Source organism: Anopheles nili, chromosome X, assembly GCF_943737925.1.
Source record: "Anopheles nili chromosome X, idAnoNiliSN_F5_01, whole genome shotgun sequence".
Taxonomy (NCBI): domain Eukaryota; kingdom Metazoa; phylum Arthropoda; class Insecta; order Diptera; family Culicidae; genus Anopheles; species Anopheles nili.
The window spans coordinates 7886066-7906473 of record NC_071293.1 but is presented as its reverse complement, the minus strand read 5'-3'; the positions used below and the strand labels follow the sequence as shown (position 1 = coordinate 7906473).

Sequence of the window (20408 nt, the reverse complement as noted above, 5' to 3'; positions counted from 1 at the left end):
ACGCATTCCTTGACAGATCTCGTTTTCTAGATGGGAGTATCCCCGCCAAAACAGGATGGCTTGATTTAAATGTATTACCGAAGAATAATAGTTTAAAAAAAACATCAACGTTTCATCAATGCTGCTTACATTTTCTATTCCGTATTAACAGTTGCGTAAACACGCTTCTACATTCCTTCGCGATAGCTTTCTGTTTCTCTCATTCTCTCTCTATCTTGTTATATCTTATCGTTTTCATTCTTCACAATCAAACTCTTCCTTTTATTCCTATAAGCGAATCGTTTGTGAATCTATAAAAATAGCACTTCTTGGTATCATTTGCGTATGTTTTTTTTTGTTTTTTTCTTCTTTTAATTTTCTCAAAATGATCTACTCCAGATATGCTCTTCCTATCGTTCGTTCCCTCACACCTTCCATTCGTACCTACACAAACACAAACTCTTCCGGAAAAGAACGCAGGACAACACAACACCTGCAAGCTTTCCGGATGTGGTCACCATTCCATTAAAAAAAATATCCTTCTTCTCCGTCGCAACGTTTCACCTTCTAAGCCGTTTCCATCCAGAAGCCGAGCTTGCGATCCTTGCAGTAATTCGTCGACTAAAAGAATGGGAGGAACAGACAACGAATGGTTAGAATAAAAACAGAAACCCCACGCAAAAGCTCAAACAAACCTTGCACTGCTTGGCACTGGCCTCGTCCTTGCACCAGTACGACGGACCCCAGCTACACTCGTTCAGTCCCACCAGCTTGGCCTGCTCCTTTTTCACCGGTTCCAGCACCGTAATCTCGCCCGACTCCTCAAGTGCCCGCTCACCGGACGCAAACTCCGGCAGGACCTGCGGCGAAGAGCTGCACATGTCGATGTTAACGCACACCTGCTCCCGCTCGATCGACTGCTTCAACTGCTGCATCAAGCTGATGCCGTACACCGTCAGCAGCTTATCGCATTGCTCGTAGTGTTCCGCCGGAACCGCATTACAGATACGATCGACGTACGTCGTGATGTGCTCCTGGATCTGATCTCCCGCTAGCAGCGCATCAAGCGCGTTAACCGTTCCCTGACAGACGGCACACTCGACAACATCCGCTGCAAGAAACGAGACGTTAAAAAAATGACACGAAATCAACACCAACCGCTCGTGGTGGGTACGTACTCTGGCACTGCTTCAGCAGCTTCAGCTGCTGCTCGCACAAATCCAGCTTCGTGCAGATCTCGCGCGGTGGCAGCGTTGCCAGGAACTTGATGATGAACACGCCATACTGATCGATCAGCTTATCGCACTGCTTGGTGACGGTAGAGGGCAACTTACTACACACGTTACGCACCGCGTTCTCGATCGCAGTTTGGCTTTTCTTGTTCGCGAGCTCCGACTCGAGTTTGACCATCACGAACTCGCAGATCGCACACTGCGGGGGCTGGGACTGGTTCAGCTCGACGAAGGTGTACTCGTTCGGGGATGAGAGCAGTTCCTCCGGGGCGGACTCCACGACGGCTGGTTCGACGACGTAATCAAGCAGCGCCTCATCGACCTCCACTATGGGGGGAGAAAAGAAAGAAAAGAGATAATGTTAGAGATCCTTTTGATCCATCACCGAGCAAAAGAAGCTACGTACACTCATCCACGGTGTCCTTAGCAGCGACGCAGAATCCTAGCGAGTGGCAGATCTCCTTCGGTGACAGCTGGCGCATCAACAGTTCCACGATCTGATCACTATGCTGATCGACGTACTTCTCGCACTTTGTACGGTACTTGTGAAGCTTGTCGCACGCATGCTCAAGCGCTTCCTTGATCTGAGCCTTGCTCTTCTTGTTCTTCACACGCTTCTCGACCTCCTTCACCATCTCCTCGCACACGAGACACTCAGGGGTGCTGGCCATTGGCGTCTGTTCGATCGTCACCTGCCCATTGACGGTGCTATCAGGAATCTCGTTCGTTTCAACGTCACCAGAAGGCGCCACACTAGCGACGACAGGACGCTGCTGCTGCTGCATCGTGCGCTTTTCGTAATCCAGCTCCATACCGAGCAGGCTCAAATCCGGCCGCTGATCAACGCAAAGCTTCAAGAAGACGCAAATCTCCTGCGGCGTAAAATCGGACGCCAGCATCTCCACCAGCTCGGCCGTGTACGTGTCGACGAAATCGTTACACTCTAGCCGCAACTTCGGCGAGAGATGCGTGCACAGCTTCCCGAGCGCATTCTTAATGTTATCCTTCGAGCGGTCCGTCTTCACCGACTCCTCCAGCTGGCTGACAGCGAACAGGCACAGCGGACAGGTCGGTTTATCGCTTCCACCACGCGCCTCAAACGTCACCTCAACCTGGCCCGGTGCGAACACCTCCGCATCCTCCGTGGCCGTTGGGCAGAGCCGCAGCGTGGGGCAGATCTGGCGCGGATCCAGCGATTGGATGAGCAACGCCATCACCGCATCACCATACACGTCGACAAAGTTGTGACATTCGCCACGGATCGATACCGGCAACCGGTTGCAGGTGCCTTCAACCACCAGCTTGATCTCGTCCTCGTTCGATGGTTCGCTCAGGGCTTCCTGGACGAAGTGCATGAAGTACTCGCACAGCGTGCAGTATTTACCGCCTTCCACCAGGTTCAACGCGCTCGGTGCTCCCATGATGCGATCGATCGGTAACTGTGCCTGCAGAATCTCAGCCGCCGACAGGACCGGTTCGTTTTCGCCGAGCAAAGGCCGGCGAGCTGGTTTCGTGTCCTTCTCGTGCTGCACCGCGACAGAAACCGGCAGAAGCGGCATGATTGGACCGCTTCCAAGCCCCACCGTACCGGTACCTTTCGGGCAGACGCCAATCATGAAGCAAGCGTCATTACTGTTGAGGTTATGTACGAGCGTTTCGTAGATCTCCCGGTAGTACTGCTCAACCAGGCTGTTGCACTCATCCGCGAAGGACTTCGTTTGCTTACACAGCCCCTCGAGCACCTGCTTGAACTCCAGCTCGGTCGTGTTGGCGATCAGGACATCGCGGAGATGATCGACAAGCTGCTCACACAGCTTGCACGGTACATCATCGCCACCCATCACCGGAAGGACACCAACACCGCTCATTGGTCGCACCTCAATCGCTTCTTCCACCGAATCCTGCTCATCGTGCTGGTGGTACCGGGACGAACAAACACCGCTGAGATGGCAGACGGCATCCGCTTTCAGGTGCCGATCGAGATGTTCGTACATCTCACCGAAGTACGTCAGTACAAGGCTCGAGCAGGCATCCGAGTAAGACGACATCCTGCCGCACATACGCAGGAATCCTTCCAGCACGCTATCCCGATCGGCACCCCGGAAACGCCGCTCAATTTGACCCGCAATCGCGTTACATTCCTCGCAACTAAACACACCATCATCGACCTCCGCGAGCTCACTGGACGAGCTTTCCGCAGTGGCGTCTTCCAGCTCCAGTGGCTTTTTCGTGGCGGGCATTTCCGCGAGCAGCTTATCGATGGCGGCGTTGTTGCACAAACCGGCCACACTGCACACGACGTTCGGGTTCATCTGGGAGGCGAGTGCTTCGACCAGCTCCGGGATGAAGTCATCCGCCAGCTTGCGGCATTCCTTCTTCACCACCTTCACCGGGATGAGGTTGCAGGAACCCTCGAAGACGGCTTTCAAGTCGGCTTGGGTTTCGTTGCTCTCGAGCTGATCGCGAGCCTGCTTCACCATGTCCAGGCAGATGTTGCAGATCTCGTCGTTGTCCACCGGATAGTGTTGCTTTTCCCACACCGTCTGGATGCAGTGCGAGACGGCACCGCATGATTTGGCGCTCCTGAAAGCAAAAAAGAGAGGTTAAATGCGCATGTTTCGTGTGCGTTCCGTTGATGTGAGACGATATTTTTGCAGCAGAAGTTCACTGCTGCATTTCACGCGTGTTAAGCTGCTTTTTTCTCCCTTCACAAAGCCAGTGTGTCCATAAAAAAAAAGAAAAACCCACCACAAAAGTCCACGAGCTTCACGCACACAAGGGAACGTTTTAATGCACGCGGTGGCACGTGATACATGCCCATGGAATTTCCCACGTTGGGCAGCGTGCAATTGCGCTTGGGGTGGAAATCAATCGACTCGATTATGATCGCAAAGCGAGCTAATTGTGGAGCGTCATCGTTCAAACAATCGAAACGAAGAACGTGCACTTTGAAAGGTGCGGGTAGTTTGCCTTAATCGTACAGAAAACGGTTAATTATATCGCTGGCAGTAAAGTTACCCATCAGTGTGCGACATAATGCTTAATTGTTTCATTTCGTTCAGGCCAAACGAAATTGAATTTGATTTGTTTAAGATCAAGCAACGTCCTAGCCATAAAGCATGCGACTTTAATACAATCATCTAACGTTTATCATTAGGAAGTATTGTAAATGAATAAGTAAATCATTAAACTAAATATAAACCATATTTTTGGCTTTCAATTACATTTTAACAAATAAGCCACAAATTATTATTAATCAACGATCAAAATAATCAAAAGTTCATAGCTCGTGACAATGTTATTTTTGATAGTAAAGTTCTAGATCTTTAAGCTCTGCGTACAACTAAGAAAAGAACATAGGGAAATTCCACAGAATCTTTTCTTAACTCATGCAAAAAAAATCCATTAACCAACCATTAATTAATTTTGTATCTACACACTTTTGTTCTATTTTATGACCAATTTCACATTAACCTCCAGTTTACGGTTGTTACTTATCTTTCAAACAAACCCCTCTTATGACAAAACAAAGCTGCGCTCAGCTAGATTTGAGGCTATGAATCACGTCACCTTTCTATTGCAAGGATGATTCATGGCTAAAAACGAATTACCTTCAACACTAAAGCGGATTTCTTCGTGAAGGTGTAAACGACAAAACGAATGCATATCAGAACGATAATGCATAGGCAAAACGAATATTGATAATAATATAAACTCAAGTGGATTATTTCCAAACTATATTAAAGGTATAGTTGCAGGAAGTTTACTCGCAACAGAAGCTTACTCAAGGCAACCATAATTTGCATTACCGACCGATTATGCATTCGGCCTTTTCTTTCCTATGCTTCCGCGTGAGGTGGGGATAATGTCCTAAGGGTTGAAAGAAAACTAAAACATGCAGGCTTTGGTGGTCGCGTTACGTTATTTATCGCACCATCGCCGCTGGGAAGTCGCTGGGGACGCTTTAGTTACGGATTGGTACGTATTATTGATAATTGAATTAGACTATGGTGCAAGTGAAACGGAACCAATCAACTGCACCATAGGAAATGCGCTTGTAAACTTGCATAACGTCACATCCATGGTCATCTCTCCAACCATGACCTTGGAAATATCTGATATTTCGCATTAGCGCGCTCTAGCAAAACCATTGGTTCGAAAACCATTATCTAATGAGGTCGAATCTCATTAGATTAGGAACGTAAATCATCATCGCCTGGGTGCGTGTTGCTACTAATTGTGCATTGCAATAGACAAACTTTCTTTAGGGTCGGGAATTGGCTGTGGAAATGGTATCCGACATCAAGAAATTTAGCTTTAGAGTCCGGAACCACCAGAGCATGATTGTATCGATTTAAAGTTATTAAATGGTTCTCTTAAAGAATTCCAAAAAAAGACTATTTCAGGACATGTCAAAAAGGTAATCGTATTTAATCTGTATCGCTGCTCTGCAATATCAGAAAGCCTGTTTGACCTATTTTAATAACTTTAAAGTAGGGGATCATTCATACACAAAAAAAAACAAATTTTTCCTACTAATGTTTGTACAGTGTTTAAATATATAAATATTGCTTTTTTACATTTGAAACTTTTTTGTGAAAAAAATATAATATAAAATATGATATTATGAAATATGATTAATATAAAAAATATAATTATATATAATATAAATATAATGCACAAAAAATTTCTTTTCAACATTCAAAGTTTAGGATATTTCCCAACATTTTTCTTGCAATGTACAAATCCTATTACAAAAAGCCGAATCTTTGTTTGCTCTTCGTGTTTTTTAACCATTTATAATTCTACTTAACTATGCATAACATAACATTACATCGTTTGGTTTAGTGTTTGTTTGATCAAATGAAAGGATCGCACTGCAGATGAAGATGTGCTAAAAAGAACATGAGTGCCATCCGATAATAAAGTGTTAAATGATTACCCTAAAAATGACGTGGCGTGTTAAACACGAAAAAAATACCGTAAATATTTGATGTTTTCGAAGATGTTACAATTATGCGTATTTTAAAAATGCAAAAGTAGTGCGCACAAAGGCAACATTGTATTCAAAAAAATTGATAAATATTGCATTCGAATAATATTTATGTCGAGCATCGATGTGATTAAAATCGTGTCCTATAAATCGTATCACTTGTAGAAAAGCATCATGAGGAAAAAAACAAATAAATAGCGTGCGTTTGTCGCATTATCAACATTCCCGAGATGCGGAATGCTCATCAACAAGAATGAGTAACACCACGATGAGCAATCACACCAGATTTCGCTTCACTGTGCCAGCATTTCCAGCCGTTTCCGCACAAATCAACCCTCATACTGATAGTCTAGCAGGCTGATTGACACCAAATGCGGGTGCACCGAGTTTAAGGACACCAGAAAGCGATAGAAACCGACAACCCCGTGGACGCAACACGCCCGAGAGAAAGCAATAAGTGTGTTTTATTTTGCCTTCCATCCGAGACGTTCGCCGGTAATCCGATAGCCTCCTTCGAGCCTTGCTTGGCCCTTATCGGAGTGTGCAAAGAAATGAACGTCCAGTTCCCGGTCTGGTGTAGGGCCAAGCCGTTGCCCTCGCAGGAAAAAAATATGCGTCAGTCGCAGGGTCGCATGTGTCGTGTTTCCATCAATTTTGCATTCCATTAAGGGCAGGGGGAGAAAAAATGGGGCCACGCCTGAGGCCAGAGTTCTGCGAAATCATCACAAAGAAGCCCACTGTCGGGGCGCTAAACAAAGCAGGACATTTTGCTTTTTTTTTCGTCTCCTCCACTCGAGCGGTTATCAGTGACGATTGAGGAGTTATGGTTGTGTGTCGTTTGGAATATGTTGGGAATGGAGGAGGGGGGGTGAAAAGTGATTGTTGCTTGTTTTGGCTGGGGGTTGAATTTTGCTGACCAATATTATTATCGCACTGCGAATATCTCGCCTTTAGTCTTATCGTATGTAGGATGTTTGCGTTAAAGGAGACTTGGCGATTTCTTTATTCATAACGACAACAAAAAAAAACATCGAGCTGTTTGAAATGAAGACGAAGTTTTGCAAACTGCCGCTAGAGTAGAGGAAAAGTATTAGACTTTTTCCACTAACCATGCTGCGGAAAATCTTCTCAAAAACGTCGTTATATCGGGAGTATATGAAAAGAAAATTAATGCGCAAAACATGTGTTATCGCGCGCCGTAGAAGAACGTTCGCGAGCGTTTAAATTATTTATTCTTAGCTGTTTTTTTTTTTCAAAGAAAAATATTTAAACCGTTACGTAAAAGGGTACGTAAAGTATACTACAGCTCTTAGCCATTTTTCTTTTTGGTGTTCGTTCTGTTTACCCATTTTTATCTGCAAAAAGGTCAAAGAACCGCAATAATACTGGCCCGCGTTTAATTTCAAACATGTTTTCTTAATACACGCTCGTTACTCGCTGTTTAGAGCAAAACCGAAAAATAAGCCATGAAGTTTATTGACTTACTTGATATCGGCACACCAATAGGACGGTCCCCAGGTGCATTCCTTGGCTCCGAGCAGCTGCTTGTTGCTTGATGTGGTTGCTTGTTTGACTGGCGAGCTGAGTACGATGGTCACGGCTAGCGAGTTGATGGAAAAGTGCAGCAATGACACGAGAAATAGAAGTAAAAAAACACATTTTAATCAATAGGAAATAACACGACAAGCAGCGATAATGCTTGCGACATATTATGTTAAAGTTATGCCAAATTGAAGTGAAGCTAATTTGAATCTACAGCATGTGTATTATTCATAGCGAACATTTAACTGCGATGGATACACGAAAAGCAATGCAATATAGCGCTTTAGGTGATCGCGTGTTATTCAGTGAAAGGAGGAACAGCTTTGAAATAACTAAGGCACGAGTAAAACAGACGACGAAAAGCAAATTTCCCAGTTCCGAAGCGGTACAAGTGTTTCATGCATGGGCCAATGAGTTTGGCTGCTTACACATTCGAACGAAAGTGAATCAAATTTTTGCCCATAAAAGTCTTGCAACCATTGTGTTAATTTTACATGGAAATAGAAATGGGGCTCGTTCGCAACCTTCCAATCAACAATCCATAGTTTTGTTCCAAGATCAACAAAATCCAAAACAAATAAGTCCAAAACCGCAGGAACGTAAGTACCAGCGAAATATCTCTTCCAAAACCCCCCGCAGAATGTTTCTAAACGCGCAAAAGTGTTTATGCGACCTTTTTCTTTGCTTTCGCCCCTTCGTAATGGACGTCGGTGGCCCGCAGGCCTGTGAAAAATAGTCCTTCCATAGCAAAGGTTCCATTTTTTTCTATATTCCTTTGAAAAAGATTACCACTTTGTTCGCCATTTCCTATGCCTTTGTTTTGGTTCATCAGCGATCGAAATGACAGCACGGCGTATAACGCACGCATACCAATACGCGGGGACGGGTATGACGAACAGCAAAGACGATGTGTCAGCACGTTCGAACGCAGCAGGCGCAAACGGGACAGGGAGAGTATGATGCAGTTGGTATGGGATGATTACATTTCGTTAAGACGCCATTTACTTTTATGTGCAAAGTACGTACGCGTACAACGAGAGCGACGTAAATGGTCGATTTGAGCACGGAAAATTCGAAACCATTTCCTCGTCCAATGATGCCCGTGGCGATGCGTAATACAATGCAGTTTTACTTACCCAGCAGCAAAATGCTGACCAGACCGATCAGGCGTGTCTGCATCTTCAACGGTACTTCCTGGTTCCGTAAATCGTTAAATGTACGGCCCGGCTGCTTACCGACTGCCTTCCGGAAACTCTCACTCACTTATCACACACTCACTCAAAATGTTGGATAGAAAAGTTCTATATGCTCTAGCTAGCGCGAACTAGCACGACTGAAGGACGATGAGTCAACAGTACGGCGAACTTGTTACTTTTACCTCAAACCAAGTTATGATCAGCCTGTCGCAAACACTCGTGCACTGCTTATTTTCATAGAAGGTTGGATCTGCTGCCCTTGTTGGTCGCCATATTGAATTAATAAATGACATTTAGAGAACAATTTCAACACAAATATAATCATATATACTTCGTTAGAAAATGGGCAAAAACTTCTTTAGATAATTTAACCCTAACTTTGATATGTCTTTTTTACATAATTATCAAAACAACCAAAAAACAGTTATAATTACGTAAATCGACACATAAAATACACCTTCAGTTTTAATTGTATCGTGGCCCAACCGATCCCCTGTTTCAGCCCACAGCTTAGCATGCTGTCACATCAGCACATTGTCTTGCTGTCACAGCTTTGAAACGTCAATAGCTATATCAACATCAATCCTTTCACTCAGCTCATATTCTAACCGCAACAAAAAGCGGATTACTTGCCCTTATCTACGGAACGTATTTATACTTTACGAATTACCACCAGGATGATTTCTAGGGTGTTAAGAAATGTCTGCGTGCAAAGTAAGTGATCTTAAATCATGTATTATCGTGCTCTAATTTGGATTGTGTCTGTTCTCTTATAGGATTCCCAGATTATGTAAACAAAGCAGCACTATTGCAACCGGCGTACAAATATTACTCGTCCAGTGCTGACAACACTCCAGTTGACTTGAAAGAGAATCCTTTTGCGAAGGAAAAAATAAAGTGCATACTATGCAAACATGACATCAGTCCGGACTACAAAAACGTGCAGCTGCTATCACAATTCCAAAGTCCTTACACAGGTCGCGTATATGGGCGGCATATTACCGGTTTGTGTAAGAGCCGGCACGAGCAAGTGGAACGAGAAATCATGAAAGCACAAAATGCCGGCTTCATGCCCACTTACCACAAGGCAGTAGAGTTCTTGAACGATCCAAAGCTTTTCGATCCCGAGAAGGCTGTTCGTCCACATAAATATTAACCTCATCAGTTTGCTAGACGTATCTGTGTTAATAAAATCATGCAGTTGAATTAGTTATCAACGCATTTTTATCTTGTAGTAAAGAAAAATCACACTAATAGTTAGCTAAAACCCCAATCAGTAAAATTAGCTAGATTCTTGGTTTGAAAAGGCTGCAGGAAAATATGAATCAAGATTTGTTTTTGAGAAAAATGTTACATTACATCTATGATTTAATTTTAGTCGTTCATGTCGTTTGCGTCTGCTAAGTAAGAGAGCCGTAAACATATTACTGGTTTGTCGTGAATATTTGCCAGGATCTGGATTAACTGGTTGATTGGATTAGAAGATTGTTTCCACTCGTGAGTTTCTCTTGCTCTAACTTGAAAGGAAGACATGCTAGCAAATTTTCTGAAAATTTTAGTGTACTGAAGCTTTTTTCTCAAACTTTCCCAAATCTGCTCACATAAATTATTTGCATTTGCAAGAAAGGCTACTAGGCATGATTTAATTTCGCTTCTCTTGTTCTGTTTCAAACAACCCTGTCGTTTTTTTTTACCGAGGCTCTTTTCCCAGCCGAAGCCATCGTCGTTTCCTTTGAATAAAAATTCATTTTCCGTGCAATTTGTCTAATCCTTCACTAATTTTTTGTTGATTTCTCCACCTTTGTTATGTAATTTGCAGTTGTGATGAATGCAACCTGCAATCTACCAATCGAATCTCATTTATTCATATCCTTTAAGCAGCAACACCATCAAACCCAAGGAATGAGCAAACTGAACATGTTCGAAAAATTGGATTAATTTTCTTTAATATCCATTATTAGAAGGTTTGATTTAATCTTGTTAAATTCTACGCTCGATGGATTTATTATACCGATGTCTTATACATCTTTCACGTTGGATTAATTTTCACCTAAGGCATTTAAATCACTATCGGGTTTCAACGGTCTTTGAATGGTTTGCGGAATCAATATTGATATAGTTTTGATTATGATAACAACATGTAATGTAATCAATGTGATTATGATTTTATTCATATTAGACATAATTCCTAAAACTCCCTAAGCATGTTGCTTTCACGAAGCGCCCTCAAAAGAATATGAAACTAATAAAGAATTGTGATATTAACGTTATAACGTCAATATGTTTTTAAAATAAATTACTTCGCGTGACTCCTAAAAGAGGTCATGAATTATTACATCCTGCCAATTTACTCTGACGACGAGGCTGTCGTACCTTATCGTTCTTAAAGTTCATACCTTAAATGATAAATTAACGATTAGGAATAATTTTGGATTCTGATCGAGAAATCGTACATTCTGTTGTGTTCTTTCGTACATAATGGAAAATGTCGTCTCATATATTTATTCGTAAGTAATAAGAAAATGTTCTTGTGGAAGATGTGAAGCTATATGATGCTATAGAACTTGTTAACTTCTTAGAATGAAATAACTCATTTTTGGGGTTTAGTTAATTAAACCATGTAACATTTTTTATGTTGGAATACATAGAAGAGCAACTTTTCAATACGTTCATGAGTAAACTACTCCTTTTTTTTGCCAATTGTACGATTAAATAGGATACATTTTTGTTACGAGTTTTGATTCGATACTTTAGCCTGCGAAACTTTGTCTAATTCATTTTTTTTAAACCGCAAAGCTACAAAGGCCGATAATTGCCTTGACTACATGATCAATACGGTCCTTTACGGACTTAACTGATTTTTTGGTTACTGGTTTAATCGTTTCCAATAAAAAAAAACATTGCTGGTCCAAACAGATTTAACCTTTTATTGATCAACTGCTTTTTTTCAAATGTTCAATATTACTTCTATAAAAATTATCTGATCTGATCTTTTTTATTTTTCAAAATTTCTCTAATGTAATGGCAATGTAACAATAATAAAGTTAAATTGAATAATTGACGCAAACACTTAATTTAACACAAAACATAACCTATTAAGAAAATGTTTGCTATTGTTCAGCTTTTGAAAAATTTCAAGGGAATTTGCAGATTAGCCTTTCGTCATTCGCCGTGGGTGCGTTGAAAATGTGATGTAACATAGTTAATAACTCTCTTTTCTCATATTTCATGACTTTTTTTTAAGAACAACGTATGAAGAGATCTATCTACCGAGTGTTAACTATGACGAGACCAAGAGAAAAAGTTAATTATTTTTAAAATATATCGATGCTGTTGTTCTGATTACTTCATGAATGCAATTGAACGACTGAGTAATGTTATAACCTCGGAGTTTGGAAATATTTTCATTTAAGGGTGTTTTAAATTACTCATAAAACTAATTATCGTTTTCAATGTACACCCGTTAGCCATCAATGTCAACTATGTCATTTTCATCAAGACCAGGATCGGATGAAGCAGACGACTCGGATGTGCCTTGACCATCTTTTGCTGAGATATTCTCGATAGCAGCTGATGTAGATGAACTGCTCTGCGTGACCGGGCGAGAGGTAGTACCATTGGTTGCCTCAGCATCACCACCAACCGTATTTACCACCTCATTAGGCGAGTTGAACAAAAATGCTACGGTTCTAATAATAGGTCGTTTGGCAACTTGGAAAAACAATTCATGCGAGTACTTTTTGTGCACGGCGTTCAACATTGACTTCCGCGTTATTATGTTGTTGTTTAATAGGATCACCACGTCTTTAAACTCGTCCAAAGTATACCCTACGAGAGAAAAGAGCAGAAAGGCATGTCACAAGCCGAACCCAGAGTAAATTCCACTGCCCATGCTTCATGCTTCATGTGGCGGAAAATATGAAAAGCGAACATACCTGAGTAATGCTTGAGGGTATCGTTCCATCCGCTCCGGTTATCCATACGCAGGGCGATATAAAGGGCCGCACAGGCGAGCTTCGATTCGAGTACCAAAGCCGTATTATATTCCATCAAGCTCGCCTCCAGGATGTAACGTGCCAACGTGAGCACCGGCATCTGGACACGATTGACACGCGCGTATCGACGCAGAAAGGTGTATGATAATGGAATACTGAGATCGTAGTTTATGGTCTTAAAAATGCTTCGTTCCATCTGCAGTAGCTCCGATCGCTGGTACGCGCTGTCACACAGGTATACATAATCGTCCACCGTGGGCGATGCGCGCTCCTAAAATAATTATTTTATGTTACACCTAAGTTCATTGGGAACACCCGAAAACTCGTTGCAGGACGATCATGCGACACGAAGCACTTACATCAACCTTAGAAGACATTAGCATGCAAGCTACACCGACGAGCTGTAGCTTTTCCCGCGGCAACATGACGCGAGATAGATACATGTCGACAATCTTCACCGCCAAGTACAGGGTCTCGTGGTTGAGCTCGAACGTTTCCTGTATCTCGATCATCCAATCGATGAGCAGCGAGCGCATCCATTTCGTCACGAACTTTTGGTTCCCCATGTAGTCTGGAACGACGTAGCAGAGTTCGCGTTTCTTCAAGTACCGAAAAATGTCCCCGGCGTACTCCGACACCTGGTAAATGTCGTTCTCATAGAACTTGTCGTAATCTTCGACGTCCAGTGGAGGTGGTTCGCAGGATTCCTGCAAGTCAACGACCAATGCTGCCCGTGTGCGTGCTACAGCCCACTCGATTGGCATCGTCCAGTCCGGTGGGATCATGTATTCCGACATGTCGGGCAGGCTAATCGCGAGCTCCAAAGCGGCCGATACGACGCTCAGGGGTTGGCCAATACACTGTTTCGGTTTGGCCTCCACTAAGGCTGCTTCGTCTAGATTTTCGACCGCGGATACGTACAGCGAGTCATCGCTCGCTTCAAACTCATTCGAGGCTCGGATCAGCTTCATCTTTGGATCCATTCGTGCGGGTCCAGCAGCTACTGCCAGCGGCATTTTAGGTTCATTCGCTGGCTCTGTTGGTGCCGTCTCATTTGCAACACTAGTTGCAGCGATTGGCATCCCAGCTTTAATGCCGGTACCAGCCGTTTGCGCACGTTGGTAGCGCTTCTGCAATTCCAGCTCAAACACGCTCATATCTGGCTTCCCATCTGGCAGGGGTTGTTCTACTATGCGAAATGCGATGTCCCGACCTTTAAAAATCCAACAAAAATGTACTTATATAACATTTACACTATCCCTTTCTAAGCACGAATTTATTCTAACTCACCGCTGATCTCCACGTTTTGCACTGCGCTCACCATTTGCGATACCAATTGCGTATTATTACTAACGACGGTGGAAGTTTTGGGCTTTATTTCCTTCGCATGCTGTTTTCTCATCGCAGCACGTGTCATTATTCTCGGCACGCCTGGGATTTTTGGTGGCTTTGTTTTGTGCACCTGATGTTCGTTGGACTGAAGGAGAGGCAAAAAAAGCATTTTATACGTGTTCAATCAATATGTAATTTCCCGTCCGATTTCCCAGGACCTTCTCGTCCTGAACAGTCCCTACAGAAAACCGTCGGGACATCAGGAGCCACACCGTACGTACCTTCAAGATATCCTTCCCTGCATCACCTTTAGTCTTTTGTACCAATGTCATCGGCTTGTTCAGCACGTTAGTTACTTTAGTCTTGATGTAGGATCCTAGAGCAACTTGAGCGTTGGACATGGTGTTCGTTGTCCCTTCGGCATTGGTGAGGTTGCCCAGGGCAAGCCTCTTCCCGCCGTTATCCTGCTTTGACAGACTCATCTCTGCTTTGCGCTTTGTTCCTGGTTCGAACCCGTCAGCTTCTTCACGTGGGCTCTTGAGCATCCTTAATTACAATAAAATATATCAATTGAAACGTTTCTCTCCATCATTATGCAACGATTCAAAGTTATTGTTAATAATTCAAATATATTAACTTAATAAATAAAAATAAACGTCACAAGAATTATCGCTTAGAAATTAGCGATCAGTTATGAAGCAAGCAATTTAATTAATGGTTGGATGAAATACTTTCTAGTCGATTCTCAAAATTGAGAAATAAAAGCGAGTTTTAATTCAATGATTGTTATTAACAACAATCCCATGAGCAATTGAGCTATATTTATAAAAAAATGTGTATTTGGTTACCCACTATCGGTTATCACTCAAAAATCTCACGCATAATTTATTCACGCATAATGATTTTTAAACTTACAACTATTAAATGAATTATTAGCGTTTCATGTTTTTTAAATGGGTAAGACAGAGAATAACCCATAGAAGCAAATTTACTGCGGCAAAAAGCACAATCACATAATAAAATAAACAATAAACATAAAACCCAGCAAATATAGGAAAGCATGTGACAAGCAAGTATAGAATATTATACGAAGAATGCTATGTATAAACATAATCAAAAATAAATTACAACAGTTTCATTATCGGTACTCTCTGTTAAATCTCCAAACTCTACGGACGGTGGTTATATAACAATTCAAGTATAGTTATTAGAAATTCAAATATAAATAATTACTATTATTGAAACAAACAAATGTGTAAGAGTTAGATCCAACATGCTAAGCACTTTTTTTAATCTATATATATATTTACCTTATTTTAGAATGCCCAAAACAATGTACCATATAAGCGTGTGTACACCTAACGTTTATTCTAATCTGCTTTATTCATCTATGCTAATATACTCTCTCTTCTAAATGCTTATTTACCATGCCTCATGTATGATGCTCGAAGCTGGATTCAGGGCAGCAATTTTGAACTTATTTTGTGCTGGAATCATCAATAAATCCAACTATTTCTTAACGCTTTCGGGCCGGCAAAGCCAACAGAACGAGAATATGATGGGGCCACTGTTTCTTATAACAGAGATGACAAAGAGGCTCAAAAACACGTCTCGTCACTTTAGTGGCTGTGGTTTTCGCACGAAACAAAATCGTTCACTGAATATAAATACACACGCGAAAACTACATCATTTGCTTATTCTCATAAACTCAGTAGGATATCAACAGCCGCGAAAAGGCACGAAATTGACAACCAAGTTAGGCAAAGAGACATGCAATCATTACAGGAAACGTCGCCGGAACTTCAGCATCTGCAATGGCCGCAAAAGGATATGTTAGAAGACGTATTAACGCGCGATCCTTTCTGCAGGACAGATTGTCAGCAGGCACTGGTAACGTTCTTTGTGCTTATTCCATCCCAAACATGTACGATATGTGGGCTGACATTTTGGCAAACATATCCGCAGTTCGTTGATCGTGATAATTTGATTGATGCGTACATTCAGCGATGGAATAATTTGATCTGCGTCGTATCCTTATATCACAGATTTAAAGGTCCATACACGTTAATAATTCAATTTCACGCTGTAAAATTATGCCATTAAATTCCTGACAAAACACCACACTACGGCAGGACCTTTTACACCAAACGACTTTAATCAGCGCAACTCTTAAAACGATCCTTGTTGTAAAAGCAGTAGGCTTCGATATGTGTGATATATCATACTCGACGTGAAGAACGCACGCGTAACTGTAGTGGTGGTAACGAGTGCAACAGACTTAAAGACCCTTCCTTTGAAGGCTTATTGTGTTTCAGCCGATGCTGCAAAGGTTTAACGAAAGCCGTGCATCGCTCGCCAAAAATGTACGAGGGTGTTTCTACCGTCGAAAGTTCAGACCAAAAGATGGCAAAAGAAGAGCAAAATCTTGATGGGAAAATGGCGTTGAAAGAAAAAAAGAAGAAACATCTGCCTTAAGGAAACCAGATGCGAATGTAAGGATTTACCGAGCCATTAAAATTTATCGAAAGGCGAACAAAATTGCATTACAAGAACAATAGAATCATGTTTATACAATCATTTGATCTTTATGTGATTGATACTTTTATCCAGCTTTTTGGGGTAAGGTGCTAGGATATATCCTTACTAAAGTCAAAGATTTTTAAGAAGGTACATTATGTATGCATAGAATAGCCAATAGTTGCTCACTTATTTAAGTTATAAATATAAAAAAACCGAATGGAAAAGGTAACAATTTGTGTTAAAGGGACATCCAACTATCATGAGAAACGGAAGCGACCGTTAATCCACCATAGCGTTCGTTCTCACTCGCACTTAAGGAGCAGCAGATGCATAGGATCCGCCATACTATCAGCTTTGGTGGGAAAATAATGCCGCAGCCATTTTTTAACAGTAATCGAATTGTCATTTCGATCTGTGTTCAGAAAATGTTTATGGACGTTATGTAAGAAATTCGTTCAGCAATTCGTTCGTTTGATTTTCATGTTTTTCGCCAAGCATGTAAGATTTGCGTGTGCAAAAGGCGTATTAATATATTAGATAATGATTTACGTACATTATATTTTAATAATATAAAAGCATTCCTTCATAAAACCAAACATTTCTTCATAAATGAAGCGCTTCTTTAAAATACAAGTATTCTTATCGTTTGGCGAATGATAGTTCTTTACCGCTCACACTTCGTCAAGAACACCATGAACCTGAAACAAATCTATCTCTTTCATGCCAACGAACGTTACTTTTCAAAAATCAAATGTATCTTCAACATCGTTTTCAAAGAACCGCTGCAATGAATGGTTCTACGATTCATAAACCATTAATTAAACTGCTTCATATATGTATATATATATATTTATAGATATACGTTACGCACATCATATAACATGCACTCTACATATGCTACAATGCCTATCGTTAATACAAAATGCTCGTAAACAGCCTTCAGAATCGTGTAAAACTCAGCAATACGAAGTATTTCAACTAAATTTGCGAAAAAAGGAAATCTTTTGAGGAAATCTAATAAACTTACGTGATATATTACTTCCAACGAACTTACAGCACTACAAACTTAGAGGTTAGGGGTAACTTAAGCGCAACTGCTTCTGATGCTCAAATGCCCGTTTTGATTTACCATGAAATACAAGGGACGAACGAGCAGTTAAAAGGCCTTCCCTATTGTTTGACACATACCGTTTATAAGACCATGTTACAGAGCGCAACCACCCATGGATTGATAAGTATCGTGAGTAAATGCTGCTTGAAATATTTACACATTACTTATGTGTTCGATCTTCGTTATCATTTCAAGCCTGGTTTTCAATATCTAAATATTTGAATCACACAAATCTGATATTGCTAAAATCAACCAAAGTAAAAAACAAGCCAATTTACTTACAAATGCTATTGCTGTAGAAAACAGCCTGGAATGCCAAAAATTTAAACATAATTAAATCTAAAAGTTGGGGAATATAATTTTTTGGTCTACATCGATAGAAACACCGTTTTTCTGTCGTATGATTTGTATTACCCTGATTACAATTAGATCTTTTGTGAAAATATTATTTCCCGCTCGAAACCGAACGATCTTTAACGCTAGACTAAACAGCATGTGAAATTTAACCAGGACTGTCGTTTTCTAAATAAAGTATTTAATGAAAATCATTTATATTTTTTATATTTATATTATAATATTTGATTGAATCTTACGCTTGAAGAAAGAGAGCAAAACGATAATAGCAACAGAAGTTTCAAAAATGATTTCGCCTCACTTTGGACGTCAATGAAAAGACATCAGTATCTGTTATCACAGCTATTAAATCATTTTACGTAAACCGGGCTTTATTTACATATGTTTATTTTTGACAGCTCAAACCTGTTTCAAATCCAATATCTTGATAAATTTCAACGATATTTCATTATTTTAATGTTTTTAAATGTTTTACTCTATTGGTATACTATACAAATATCTCTGCACAGAAGAAATACAACAAAACCCTTTATTTTAGCAACAGTAGCTGTCGTTAACCGTACTTATCGGATTTGAACCAAGTGGAATTTGAACCCATTAATTTAAAGTCACATCTTTGACTTGTGACGATTCGCAAAATTTTGGCACAAAATGCAACACGATTCGTGCATACCATTTGAAGCATTGTAATTAACTTTATGTGATATGTTCATTTCTGCATGTGCTATTAAATCGGAACGAAAACATCAATCTGTAAACGCATCCTGCTGTGTATAAAATCCATCAAACTGCGATCCCGCTTTTAATCTTGCAAAATGTCCCGTGGGCTTAAGCTGTACTATGACTTCATGTCGCAGCCATCAAGAGCGCTGTACATTTTCTTATCGAAAAACAGGATACCCTTCGTGCCGTGTCCGGTAGCATTGCGCAAATGTACGCAATTTTGAATGATTGTTTCCTCGAACGGTGTGTGCCTTCTATCATTGATAATATCGTCTCGTTTTCAGTCGAGCAGAAATCCGCCGAGTATCGGAATAACGTCAACCGCTTCGGTAAGGTACCGTGCATCGTGGAGCAGGATTTCCGGTTGGCAGAAAGCGTTGCCATTTACCGGTACCTTTGCCGGGAATACACCGTGGAACCACACTGGTATCCTGCGAACGACACGGTTCGACAGGCGCGGATCGACGAGTACCTCTCCTGGCAGCATCTGAACTTAAGGGCCGATGTATCGCTATATTTCTTTCACGTATGGCTCAACCCGCTGATGGGCAAGGAGGTCGATGCTGGCAAATCCGGACGTTTGCTCGAGCGGCTCAATCGTGGGCTGGACTTTTTCGAGCAGCAGTTGTTGGTCAACGGCAATCAGCCGTTTCTGACCGGTGAGACAATCAGCATCGCTGATTTATCGGCAGCTTGCGAGATAGAGCAGGCCAAAATTGCAGGATATGATCCATGCGTTGGTCGACCTGTCCTTAGCAATTGGATGAAAACCGTACGGGAACGAACCAATCCATTTTACGACGAGGCACACAAATTCGTGTATCGCTTGGCTCCGGACCACATTCCGAAGCCGGTTGTCCCGGACGTTGATGAATAGGATGCAAGAATAGCATTTCACGCAAAGTTAACAGGCAAACGAATTCCTAAGGGCTGCCATGGAAATTAAATGCCTTGTTTTTTATGCTTATCATGCTATTGTGTAATCTATCTGTTTTCGGTGAGTTTTTTTTTTCACAAACTCATGTCTTATCATCAAGACGTTGCGCTAGATCGTGAAAATTTATTTACATGGAATATAGTTAGAATAACAATATGTTAATAATAGTATTCAATGGCATGATAATTCAAAATATACCAAATTATGAGTAGCTGATGAAACGGTGCAGAATATATCCTATGTGAAAAAATCAGTAAATATCCAAAGCGAAATTTACTAAGCTGGTGGTGGAGAAAAGTCTTCCTAGGGTGAAATTTATTATATTTCATTTGATTAATATCGTTTAAATATTTCAATGAAAATGGAAATAGAACGAATGTTGCAAATTATATTTACCGTAAATTTTATAAATTGATCTTTTTCTTTCTTTTTATTTCAAAAAGTCTACCCTATTGTTGCACATATTACGCATTTTATGAATATAATTTTATTT

The 20408-nt window shown here is 41.3% G+C and overlaps 4 protein-coding genes across 4 annotated transcripts; 2 read left to right on the top strand and 2 right to left on the bottom strand.

Annotated features, from left to right (window-relative positions):
* Positions 1 to 110: 110 nt before the first annotated feature.
* Positions 111 to 3794, bottom strand: LOC128729217 (uncharacterized). The gene is made up of 4 exons (XM_053822875.1): positions 1618 to 3794; positions 1158 to 1538; positions 675 to 1090; positions 111 to 600 (listed from the first exon to the last, which is right to left on the bottom strand). Exons 1-4 carry the CDS (start codon positions 3689 to 3691, stop codon positions 547 to 549), a joined length of 2925 nt encoding a protein of 974 aa, XP_053678850.1. The 5' UTR covers positions 3692 to 3794; the 3' UTR covers positions 111 to 546.
* A 5746-nt stretch (positions 3795 to 9540) lies between these two features.
* Positions 9541 to 10103, top strand: LOC128728890 (28S ribosomal protein S18c, mitochondrial). Its single transcript, XM_053822541.1, has 2 exons — positions 9541 to 9656; positions 9719 to 10103. The coding sequence occupies exons 1-2, from the start codon at positions 9620 to 9622 to the stop codon at positions 10096 to 10098; spliced, it is 417 nt and encodes a 138-aa protein (XP_053678516.1). The 5' UTR covers positions 9541 to 9619; the 3' UTR covers positions 10099 to 10103.
* A 2302-nt stretch (positions 10104 to 12405) lies between these two features.
* Positions 12406 to 14814, bottom strand: LOC128728621 (G2/mitotic-specific cyclin-B3). The gene is made up of 5 exons (XM_053822251.1): positions 14551 to 14814; positions 14228 to 14414; positions 13297 to 14150; positions 12878 to 13208; positions 12406 to 12770 (listed from the first exon to the last, which is right to left on the bottom strand). Exons 1-5 carry the CDS (start codon positions 14812 to 14814, stop codon positions 12406 to 12408), a joined length of 2001 nt encoding a protein of 666 aa, XP_053678226.1.
* A 4187-nt stretch (positions 14815 to 19001) lies between these two features.
* On the top strand, positions 19002 to 20217 carry LOC128728719 (glutathione S-transferase theta-1-like). Its single transcript, XM_053822356.1, has 2 exons — positions 19002 to 19188; positions 19263 to 20217. Exons 1-2 carry the CDS (start codon positions 19071 to 19073, stop codon positions 19853 to 19855), a joined length of 711 nt encoding a protein of 236 aa, XP_053678331.1. The 5' UTR covers positions 19002 to 19070; the 3' UTR covers positions 19856 to 20217.
* The last annotated feature ends 191 nt before the right edge of the window (positions 20218 to 20408 follow it).

Coding starts and splice junctions, on each gene's coding strand:
- LOC128728890 (XM_053822541.1), top strand. CDS start 9,620: ATGATTTCTAGGGTGTTAAGAAATGTCTGCGTGCAAA. Junction 9,657..9,718: donor AAGAAATGTCTGCGTGCAAA/GTAAGTGATCTT, acceptor GTTCTCTTATAG/GATTCCCAGATTATGTAAAC.
- LOC128729217 (XM_053822875.1), bottom strand. CDS start 3,691: ATGGTGAAGCAGGCTCGCGATCAGCTCGAGAGCAACGAAACCCAAGCC. Junction 1,539..1,617: donor TAAGGACACCGTGGATGAGT/GTACGTAGCTTC, acceptor CTCCCCCCATAG/TGGAGGTCGATGAGGCGCTG. Junction 601..674: donor CCAGTGCCAAGCAGTGCAAG/GTTTGTTTGAGC, acceptor CCATTCTTTTAG/TCGACGAATTACTGCAAGGA.
- LOC128728719 (XM_053822356.1), top strand. CDS start 19,071: ATGTCCCGTGGGCTTAAGCTGTACTATGACTTCATGTCGCAGCCATCA. Junction 19,189..19,262: donor TCCGGTAGCATTGCGCAAAT/GTACGCAATTTT, acceptor TCTCGTTTTCAG/TCGAGCAGAAATCCGCCGAG.
- LOC128728621 (XM_053822251.1), bottom strand. CDS start 14,814: ATGCTCAAGAGCCCACGTGAAGAAGCTGACGGGTTCGAACCAGGAACA. Junction 14,415..14,550: donor CAGGGAAGGATATCTTGAAG/GTACGTACGGTG, acceptor CCTCTCCTTCAG/TCCAACGAACATCAGGTGCA. Junction 12,771..12,877: donor TACCCTCAAGCATTACTCAG/GTATGTTCGCTT, acceptor TTTCTCTCGTAG/GGTATACTTTGGACGAGTTT.